At 32.9% G+C, this 12,032-nt stretch overlaps 1 protein-coding gene across 1 annotated transcript; it reads right to left on the minus strand.

The window, feature by feature from the left end:
• Positions 1-9,227: 9,227 nt before the first annotated feature.
• On the minus strand, positions 9,228-10,798 carry LOC125195051 (protein FAR1-RELATED SEQUENCE 5-like). The gene is made up of 4 exons (XM_048093255.2): positions 10,425-10,798; positions 10,086-10,137; positions 9,707-9,973; positions 9,228-9,548 (listed from the first exon to the last, which is right to left on the minus strand). Exons 1-4 carry the CDS (start codon positions 10,796-10,798, stop codon positions 9,228-9,230), a joined length of 1,014 nt encoding a protein of 337 aa, XP_047949212.2.
• Positions 10,799-12,032: the final 1,234 nt, after the last annotated feature.

Here is a 12,032-nt window from a genome sequence, read left to right on the forward strand (position 1 = left end):
GACTTAATTAATTAATATCTTATTAATTCCAAGAGTGGACTTAGCATGAAACTCTTATTTATTATTCATAGAGTAATCAAACTCCAACTAGCTAGGTTCCGAATAATAAAGCCTAGTTTCGCGCTCCTCTTGAGGACATTATCAAACGAGACTCACCTCGCGCACGATTCAATATAATAGCAATCCTAGCACCACTAGATATTAATCACCGCTACCCAATATATCAGGTTTATTGGATTACGAAAAACCCGCACCATTTGATAAGTCAAAGTAATGCATAATCAATATCGTATGTTCAATGCTAACCTACATTGATTAAGAAACAAATATTTATCAAGACCTCTCCTATCAGTAGATAGCCCAAGGACAAGTCTTGCTGTTAGATCCGTTCAGTGCTATACCACACCAATGTCATCTTATTTCAGTAAGGCTTGGAAATATGCGGACTGAATTGCAACCTTTCACGATGAATAGTCTAATTCCATCTAGGTTGTGAAATTTTTCTTTTTCTTTGTTTAGGACTGACCGTGTTACCTTAAAGTGGACGCCGCCCACAACCGGTCTACTAAAACAAAGACTTAGACTTTGTTAAGTTAACTTATACATTTAAACATGCAATTAACATCCATTAAATGTAAAACATAACAACATTATGACAAAAATAATCTGTTTTATTCCTTGGAAAATAAAATAAGAGTTTTACAGTATTCAATCACTCGAAACGTGATTTCTAGTATACAAACTCTAACAACTTGCTATAGAGGTTAAGGGCTGATGATGGTAATGCTTAGCATTTCTATGCAATGACACAAACACTTGCTGGTTACATTGTTGGCTACTACAGTAAAATAACATACATTGATCTGTAAAATTTAATTACATTGATCTGTAAAGTTTACTACTACTACTACATCACAAGCAGAGATCAGAGATCAGGTTGTCACATGTAGTTATAGATTCATGTCCAGCTTATCACACAAATTTATGAATTCATGTTATATTGCATATAATGATCTATTCTTGTTTAGAATGTGTGGCTGGGTATGTTGAGATGCATCTAGTTTCTCCAACATCCAACTGTAGCATGTGCCATCTCTTGCTAAAATGATCTATTACTAAAATGAAGTAATAAAACATTATAATGAAGCAAATGACACTAAAAATGAAGTAACAAAACATTATAATGAAGTAACATCTTTACCTGATGTGTTGTTTGCACATTAAAATAAACTACATATTCTTTTTGATGAAGTAGTAAATTGATATAATGAAGTTAGTTGTGTCTTTAATGAAGTAATATAAAGTGTAAATCACATTAAATGAAGTAACGTAGTATTCTAAGTGAACTATATGTTGTAAATTTATTATGTATTCTTATGTATAGGTGAAAATTCCTCTCAAAAGAAGAAGAATGCAAGAATTTCTTTAGACATCCTCTCAATGTTCATATGCAAGTACTTCTTCATTCATATACTTAATTACTTAATTCATGTTAATGCACACATTAATGAACATAGAAACTGTGCTATATGCAGCCGACAATAAATTGAAGCCTCCAGAGCAGAGTATTATAACCACAGAGAAACTAAAAGGTTTAATTCATAAACTCACATTATATTTTGATTTAATACAACATGTCATTTAATAAATTGGTAAGATGAAGTAATAAATTAATATAATGAAGTTATCTATGTACTAAATGAAGTAATATACACTGACTTGATGTATGTAATTGGAAATAATTCTGCGCCAGAAGGTAAAAAGTGAAATTTAAGCTATTTAATGAAGTTAATTGTGTATTTAATGAAGTAACATAGTATCCTTTGTGAACTATCTGTAATTGGGAAGATATGTTATACATTGATTATGTCTTCATTATAAAGGAGATAAAACTTGCTTGTAATGAAGTAATATACATTAAATATGAACTATCTATTTACTGTGTTGCATGGGTTTAGGGTTTTAGGATTAAACTTAGATACTGTGTTGTTTGCACATTTAAATGACCTATATGTTCTATTAGTTGAAGTAGTGAATTGGTAAGATGAAGTAATAAATTGATATAATGAAGTAATCTATCTACTAAATGAAGTTATCTATGTAAAAGGCTTAGAACAGAAGGTAAAAAGTGAAATCTAAGCTATATAATGAAGTTAATTGTGTATTTAATGAAATAACATAGGGTTCATTGTGAACTATCTGTAATTGCGGATGATATGTAAATTTATTCTGTAATCTTGTGTATAGGTGAAAGTTCCTCAAAAAAGAAGTAGAATGCAAGTATTTCTTTACAAATCCTCTCAAAATACTTATGCAAGTACCCCATTCATACACTTTATTACTTCATTCATGTTGTCTGTTACTTCATTCATACACTTTATTACTTCATTCATGTTAATGCACACATCAATGAACATACAAACTGCTATATGCAGCTGACAATAAATTGAAGGCTCTAGAGCAGAGTATTACACCAACAGAGAAACTAAAAGGTTTAATTCATAAACTCCCATTATATTTTGATTTAATACAACATGTCATTTAATCCATTGACTAAAATAGTCCTCTTTTTTTTCCAGAAATGTTGAATATGAAGAATTTAGCTGGTGGTGATGAAACTTCAAAACAGCCTGCTAATGAAAATCCAAGGAAACAGATCAAGAATCAGGTTTGCAGCATATATAAACTAGTTTTAATTATTCAATAAAAAATAATAATATAGGTGACTAACATAGATAAAATGACATGTTTTAATGAAGTTATTGATGAAATGAGAACGAAGAAAAAACATGACAAGCGGTCAGCAGAAGGACCTCAAAACAGTGGTACTATACAAGTGTTTTCAAATATGATGTTAACTTTTGTACATTTTATATCATTATCATTATTAATTATAAACATATGTTAGGTATGAAGAGAAGAAGGGGAACTGAACCAGAACATACTTCACCTACCGGGGAAGATGGAACAGAAAGATGGTAAAGAAGATTTGTAGATCTGCAAATGCTAAGAAAGTGGCTAAGAATGTTGTTGAAGTTGCTGCAAATCAGGCCGCTGGAGTTTCTAAGAGAGTTCTGTGTCTTAAAAGAGGTCCCACAAAGTTTGTTGAAGAAATAAAATCACTTAATGAGGAACAACGAAAGGCTGTAGAAGATATGGGTTTTGGGAGTCTTTTTCATTTCAATTTAACCTTTATTCCAGCAAGGCTTGCATATGAGATACTAGATAATTTTGATCAAGATACATGTGGATTAAAGTTCAAACGAGGAATACTACATATCGGCCATGATGATGTCCGGGCCACGCTTGGTTTACCAAATGGTCATTTGAATTTTGAAAGGAATGGACATCAAAGTTAGACAAATTCATCAACAAGATTGCTGAATCTTGTAACGGAGCTAGGAAAAACATGGGTCCTGGTATGTTTATAGAGAAGATGTTAAGTGATGTAGAAGCTGGGGAAAGGTTCAGGAAGATATTCTTGATTTTATTCGACACAATCTTGATTAACCCTTCTGGAGACGGATACTTGACAACACAGATTGAAGAGGTAATCGATGACATTGTTAATGTCAAGGATTATAATTGGTGCGGTTATGTGATTGATTCTCTCCTTCATGCCCTCAAGATTTGGGCTAAAGACAAGAGCAAACCATTCACTGGGCCAGTTTCATTTCTGGTGGTAAGTAACTAAAATATATGGCCTTGAATTAACCTGTTTTAAATATGAAGTATTATTTAGAAATGATGAACTAATGCTAACTTTCATTTTGTAGTCATGTTATGTGGATAGGATTGTTATTCAATCGCGGCTCGTCACAAGAACATTCCCGACAATCAAGGGCTGGACAAGCAAACTGTTAAACAAAAGACAGAAAATGGAGCTTGAGCCTGGGCCATTTGGAAGAGGTATTAAGGAGGGTATTTTCAATCCCCAAAGAAGCAATCTGTAGAAAGGGGGTGGAAAGCATGACATTGGCAGCTCATCTTGCATAAAAGGAGGTGATATCTCTGCTGCTGCAAAATGTAGAAAGCACTTTATCAAAGTTATGGAATTGCAACTAATTTACTAAGTGAATTTATGAAGAATATAGAAGAAGAGGCAGAAGATGTCAAGAAAGATGGCTGCTCTAAAGTTGCAGCCAAATGCTCATTGAAAATGATGGGCGTGCAAGAGGTGGGACAAGAAGAAGATGGCATTGAAATCCAAAGCATGTCTCAAGCAATCTCTCAAGCAATGCAAGATGATGACGTGGATGATCCAGAATTTATCGCTGCAGTTGAGAAAGTAATGAAGGTGGCAGAGCAAAGAAAAAGATGGGAAACTGAAGGTCCTTCGTTTGATTTAGGATTTGAGGTTGGTGGAAGGAACGTAAGTGGATGAATGGCTCTTGGTTGAAAACTTGGATGTTGTAGTATGGGAACTTTGGTGTGTTGTAATTTATATAAACAATGGGATGTAACTAACTGACTTATTTTGTTTTGTCTTTGGGGATGAACTAAACTTACTTTGTTGTAAAATATGAAATGGTTTTTGCAACTAACTTGTTATATTTAGGCAATGGAGAACAATTGTTCATTTTGTTTGAATTGTTGTTTATAATTGACAGGTTGATAATACACCGTCAAGGGACATATATCCCAGGAACTATATCTTCGAGGCTGTACAATTCATGCCCATAGATGATTTGAATAAGGTAAAATATTACCTTGCTTTTTATTAAGTCTGTTTGAAGTAATATTTCAGTATAATGAAGTAACTATCGTACTGAATGAACTATTTTTAACCTTTCCTTTTATTAACTCTATTTGAAGTAATATTTCAGTATGATAAAGTAACTGTCGTACTGAATGAACTATTTTTTACCTTGCCTTTTATTAACTCTGTTTGAAGTAATATTTCAGTATGATGAAGTAACTGTCTTACTCAATAAACTATTTTTTATATAATACTACTGGCAGGGTCTTAATGTACAAATGATAGATGTTACATCGCCATCAAACTTCAGTGTTGATGAATAATTTTCAGAAGTACACATCTCAAACAATGAAATAGCTTGTCCTTGGAATGAATAATTTTCTAAATCAATACCAGATTTGAATACACTATGTGTTGTTCAACATGGATCAAATTTGAGATCGCATATAGATGATGAGCCAAAGGATGATAGAACCAAGGTATAAATCTAAATTACATGATTACAAATCTTTATCACCCTACTACACACAACATACAACCATGTGACATGATTCCTTTACTTGTTTGATCCATGTTTACAAATGTCAAACCTAACAAGCACTGAATACTTTTTACTTCATTATATTTATAATTTGGTTCATTATGTAGAAGATCCAGTTCATTATGAATTAACTATCTTATTTAATGAAGTATTTTGTTATGTAATTCTACTTCCAGGATCTTAGTATACAAATGGCAGATGTTACACGGCCATCAAAGTTCAGTGTTGATGCTGGACTTATGGAAAACTTAAGAGTTAATCTAACGGAGAAGGGAAAATAACAATTTGAGGAGTATACATCTTAAATAATGAAGTATCTTGTCCCTGAAATGGATCATTTTCTGAACCACTACCAGGATTTGAATACACTATGTGTTGATCAGCATAGATCCAATGTGAGATTTCATAAAGATGATGGAACCAAGGTACAAATCTAATTTACATAATTAAAAATATTTATCCCCCTACTACACACAAAATATAAAAGCATTGAAATGATCCTTTTCCTTTATTGATCTATGTTTATGAATGTCATACTCAAACAGCAGTGCATACTTTGTAATTCATTATATTTACAATTTAGTTCATTATGTAGAATAATAATGTGGATGCGGAAATTCAGTCAGTGTAGAATGCTTATAAGGATATAGACATGGATGATGATTTCATGGAAAGTTGTTTGGTTGGTAAGTCAGTGTCAACTGAGCTCATTGTTTACAACGCCAACAAGGTAAGCTTGTGCAAAGTCATAGATAATTTGAAGTTTGTTCTTAATATGATGAAGCTATAATAATTGATTTATTTATTGCAAACAATAGATCAAAACTTTGAAGGAACGGATGGATGTACGTACTAGAAATGAGAAAACTGTGTCTCATGCATTGAGATCTCCATTCAATGAACGACCAGTTAAGATTACAAACAAGCTCAGTAAAGATGAAAAAGAATCATATTACTGGATTCTTACAACACATAAAATGGAAAAGTATGATTTCTAAATTGTTTTCTAACAATGTATCGCATTATTTTTACTAGTATGTGAAATTCTAACATATATTAAAAAATATGCAGACTTGAACTTGTTTATGACAATGACGTTGTAAAAGTTACAAAGATGGAAATGTGTTCCTTGATACCTCGGAAATTAATTGTGGTTGGCGTTATAGATGCATGGGCTTCCTACCTCAACAATATGGAAGAATTCCGATCACTGTACTCATCAAGACGGCTATTTTTCACCACTTATCCATGTGTAAGTACAAATTATTTAAATTAAATAATATTAATTGTTGTGAAAATCCTAACTATGTTAATATACAGTTGTATACGATTGTTACAAAGCCTCAAAACATGGATGTCAGCAAAATCATTGCAAACTTCTGCAGCAACTTGGATAGAGAGGGGAAGGAAATACCGAATTTCAAATGGGAACATGTGGACACGGTACAAGCATCATTTTGATGTATCTTAATTTTTTATGAAGTAGTAATTTGAAAAAATGAAGTTAAAGTTATACTTTATAAACCTATGAAGTAGTTAATTTCCAAAATGAAGTAATAAAACTTAATAGTGAACTAATAGACTCTAAATATGAACTATCTATTTACTGTTTTGTATGGGTTTAGGGTTTTAGGAATAAACTCAGCTGCTGTGTTGTTTCATATTCTTCAGATATTTAACAATACTTCATTCTCCTAGTTTTTTACTTCATTCGTGTGATCTTTTACTTCATTACATAGGTCTTTTTCCCCATATGTGCGAATGAGCATTATTATGGTATTTGCTTTTGCTTCAAAAGAAATGGAATTGATGTACTAGATAACTCTGAAAATGGCGACGACAATGATCTTACAACCAATTATAGTGACATTTGTATTCTTCACATATGATTTAATTTTATTACACTTACATATGATACACAACTAAAAATAACATATATTTTATTATACATGCAGAGATCATATTTTTGTCACTTCCTCACCAGCATTGGTCTTCACAAACAGTGCAAGACAATATCCAATGCTAAAATACAGAGATTCAAAATGCCATGGAGAACTTATGAAAATGTTGAAGACTGTGGAGTATTTCTAATGCGCCACATGGAAACATACAAGGGTGAGCGTGAAGGTTGCTGGAACTGTGGCTTAAAAAAATCAAGTTCGGGTGTGCTCCAGAGCTTGAGGGCCAAATATTGCTCATCATTGATGTTAGCAAATAACAACCATACAAGCTTCAACAACAAACAAGTTACAGTAGCATACTATGAGGAGGAAAGCAATAGCCATGTAATAGATGTTGAGAAAATGATTGCAGCATATTTAAAGAAAAAATGAAGATTTTAGGATATTGAGTTTTGAAATATACATAGATCGGTTTTGAGCAATTCAAAATAAAGTACTTCGCTTATTAATGTTGTTCTATATTAGATTTAAATGTCGCATTGGATAATAGATATAGTTCATTGGGTAGTTAATTTGTAGAATGAAGTAATAAATTATAATAATGAAGTGGAAATCTATAATAATGAAGTATCAGACTTTTATTATGAAGTATCTATTTAGTGCGTTGTATGAGTTTATGGTTTAAATTTAACTGTTGTGTTATTTGCACATACAAATGAAGATTTTAGCATGTTAAGTTTTGAAATATACATAGATATGTTTTGAGCAATTCAAAATAAAGTACTTCGCTTATTAATGTTGTTCTATATTAGATTTAAATGTCGCAATGGATAATAGATATAATTCATTGGGTAGTTAATTTGTAGAATGAAGTAATAAATTATACTCCCTCTGTTCCATAGTAATAGGGGCGTTTTTCCATTTCCGCCCGTTCCATAGTAATAGAGTCATTTCCCTTTTTAGTAAAAGTCAACACATTTTCCCACACCTACTTTACTCTCTCTTACTTTTTTCTCTCTTCATCTCTCTACCTTTTTCATTTTTCACTTTATTCTCTCTTTACTTTAACTCACCTAACACAATTTTTCTTAATCTCCGTGCCGAAAAGTTTTGCCTCCATTTACTATGGAACGGAGGGAGTAATAATGAAGTGAAAATCTATAATAATGAAGTATCAAACTTTTATTATGAAGTATCTATTTACTGCGTTGTATGGGTTTATGGTTTAAATTTAACTGCTGTGTTATTTTCACATATAAATGAACTAAATATTCTATTTAATGATCTAATAACCTCATATCAATTAATAAGCTAATGATCTGTTTTCATAAAAAGTTTAAACTAATTCAAATTCAAAGTGTAAATGAAATAAGAAACTACGGGTCTGAAGTACTGAACTTAAAAAATGAAGAACAAAACATATCCCACTGAAGTAATAAACGACGGAACAGAACTACTGTTACAGAACAGAACAACAAGCCTCAACATTGTTGTTTCCTCTTTTTCTTCTTCTTCAATTCCTGTATCTTGTCACAAATCCTTGAATCATGCTGACCAATCTCGCCACATTTGCCACATTTCCGACCAGGCTTCGACAACTCTCTTATTTGTCTCTCAAGGCGTGACGTCGACCAGAACCCTTGGTGCTGACAACATCAGGTGGATGAACTTCTATTTCACTAGGAACTTCTGAGCCATAAAAATTCTCAATCATCTGTCTCTTTTCACTTGTAGACAATACATTTCGCTCACCAAGTACTTCTTTTTTCCCTTCAGCCATAATATGTCTAAATGCACAAATTTAACCACCATCTCCCTCAATAAGCCATGCGATATCATAAAAATCTACATGTATATCCATGTATTCCTGCTTCGTCTCATCCACAGCAATAAATGATTCAATATTATCATCAAAACCAAAATGCACAGGCTTGACAAATATAGACTTCAACCAGCGTCCTCCATGTAAGACATAAGGGACTAACTTTAATTTTTTGTTTCTCAAGACCTAAAATATGTGAGTGCAAACGAGCCCAAGCCTCTCAAACATCTTACAACCACATGCATATGAATCACAAGAAATTGACTATGAAATTGTCCAGTTCTTTGAGAACTTATCATTAACCACATAAATCTCATTCTCACCAACGGTTGACACTGTCACCATAGTGACATTATCGACTGCTTCCTCAATCTCACTCTGAATTAGTTTGAAACCACTGTCACTATAAATTGTTGATGCATGCTTCTCAAGAGCCGAATTTGTTTTCAAAGTTGGAATTGTGTTAAAATCCAAGTATTCAAGGCTATTATTGTTGCTCCTTTGGCCATCCAATGCATTATTGTAATACATAAGAAATTCAACAAGATTAGATCGAGACTTGGAGTACCTCTTGAAGAATATGTTCTGAGATTCAGATATAGATGTGGTCTTTATCAGTGAACTCATTAGAAAATCCCTAAAATATGCAGGAACTTGTAGTTCATCAAGTAATTAAAATACTTCATTTAAAGGCAAATATATTTCAGCAGACATAAAATATGTTTCCAAAGGAAGATGCGTACCCAATATTTTTGTGAGTCAAACATAGAGGAAAACCACTCATTGTCCTTAAGCCCATATTTTTCCATTACATTATTCCAGGATTCTTCAAATTCTTCAGGCTCTATCAACTCAGACCAAACACAACTGTTTAACTCCTTTTTCAAAGCTGCATTGCCAAGTTGACTCTTTGGTAACTTTTCCACAACTTTAAACATGATGTGCCACATGCACCATCGATGTCTTGTATCAACAAGGACTCTTTCCACAACAACCTTCATCCCCAAATCCTGATGTAATGATCAATTTTGTTGCAGATTCCATGCATTTGACAAAACGTTCAAACAACCATGAGAAAGAATCGACATTTTCTTTATATAATAAGCCTGCACCAAATGTTACAGGTCTTCCATGGTTGTCTTTTCCTGTGAACGGTGCAAATATCATGCAGTACCTGCATTAAATCGATTGATCAAAAAGATCCAATAAATGTCATGCAGTACATGCATTATAAGTTAGTTCATTCTGTTAGGTAAATACTTCATCTTGTCGAAGTTTTACTACATTCAACTAAGAATTCTAAATACTTATGCACTCACATCATTCCAGTAGACTATTAATTCATTATTGACAGTAACTAGTACCTTCTATAAAGTTATTGCATTAATACAGTAAATGTTTTATGCATATGCAAGTTGATCACATCAATAATCATTTTACTATAAACAACATACTTCATACCTGTTAGTTGAATAGGTTGTGTCAAACGATACTATATCACCGTAGAGATGGAAATTCTTCTTAGCAATGGGATCACACCAGAAAAGACGAGTGAGCCTATCTTTGGAGTTCACCTCAAAATCATAAGTGAATGCCGGACAATTCTCCTTCTTTCGGCTCATTTCATTAAGTATTATTTGTGCATCTGCCCCATTAGTAAATGCTCTCAAGTCGCGCCTATAGATTCGAACTTCTACAACCGTACAACCAACATAATCCAGCCCACCAAGAACCTCACTCAGCAACTTAAAAGTCAACGTAGGACCTATGTTTGCACTTGCACAATCTAATATAAATTTCTGATGCATTAGATCAATGTTGCGATTCAGCCTCATGAATCACCCTAAACCCTAAACCCTAAACCCTTTTCTTCTGACCTTCTCTACTGCATGTTAGATTTTGTATACAAGAAATCACCTTTCGAGTGATTGAATACTGTTAAAACTCTTATTTTATTTTCCAGAGGAATAAACAGATTATTTTTGTCATAATGTTGTTATGTTTTACATTTAATGGATGCTTATTACATGTTTAAATGTATAAGTAACTTAACAAAGTCTAAGTCTTTGTTTCAGTAGACCGGTTGTGGGCGTCGTTCACTTTAAGGTAACACGGTCAGTTCTGAACTAAGATGACGTTGGTGTGGTATAGGATGATCTAACAGCGAGACAGTCTTTATGCTATCTCCTGAAAGACGAGGTCTTGTAAATTATTATTTCTTAATCAATGTACGTTAGCATTGAGCATACGGTATTGATTATGCACTATTTTGACTTGCCAAATGGTGCGGGTTTTTCGCAACCCAATAAGCCTGGTATATTGGGTAGTGGTGATTAATATCTAGCGTTGCTAGGATTGCTATTATGTTGAATCGTGCGTGAGGTGAGTCTCGTTTGATAACATCCTCAAGAGAAGCTTGAAATAAGGTTTTATTATTCTGAACCTAGCTAGTTGGAGTTTAATTACTCTATGAATAATAAATAAGATTTTCTTACTGAGTCCTCTCTTGGAATATATAAGATATTAATTAATTAAGTCCATAGCATACAATAATTAATTAATGGATGTTTCTATCTTAAGCGCGGGAAATAAATATCAAGTAATGGAAACCCGAAATACTTATAATTTCGGATTTGGATGGGGAGTGCAATATTACTTCTGTAGTGGCTGCTCGTAATATTCCAATTATAAGCTTATATTAAATTGGGTTTAATTTAATTAGTTAAAAGCTAATTGGAGGAGTGTTAGGTTTGGTATACTGAAAAGCATGTTTCGAGCAGTTTCACGCGAATAGAATCTTGCTTGTATACGTAAAACTCTACAATCCACTTTTAACCCGATTCAGTATTATTCGAGCAGTCTCGCACGAATAGAATCATTATTATTATTACATTGTGTTTGCTTGTGCATTTATAAGATGTTTTACAAACATTTAAATGCATAAGAAGTAAACAAAGTCTAAGTCTTTTGCTTAGTAGACCGGTTGTGGGCGTCGTCCACTTTAAGGTAACACGGTCAGATCTATGCAATGCTTTGCAAAAGAAAAAGAAGAATTTCACAACCTAGATA

The sequence above is a fragment of the Salvia hispanica genome, chromosome 4, assembly GCF_029641045.1.
Source record: "Salvia hispanica isolate PSC_SH4W2 chromosome 4, Shi_PSC_v1, whole genome shotgun sequence".
In the NCBI taxonomy this organism is placed as follows: domain Eukaryota; kingdom Viridiplantae; phylum Streptophyta; class Magnoliopsida; order Lamiales; family Lamiaceae; genus Salvia; species Salvia hispanica.

Excerpts from the sequence above, each read along its gene's own strand:
- LOC125195051 (XM_048093255.2), bottom strand. The coding sequence starts at position 10,798 with ATGAGGCTGAATCGCAACATTGATCTAATGCATCAGAAATTTATATTA. Across the intron at positions 10,138-10,424 it reads ACAACCTATTCAACTAACAG|GTACTGCATGATATTTGCAC; the intron begins GTATGAAGTATG and ends GATTTAATGCAG. Across the intron at positions 9,549-9,706 it reads TTGACTCACAAAAATATTGG|AACATATTCTTCAAGAGGTA; the intron begins GTACGCATCTTC and ends TCTGAATCTCAG.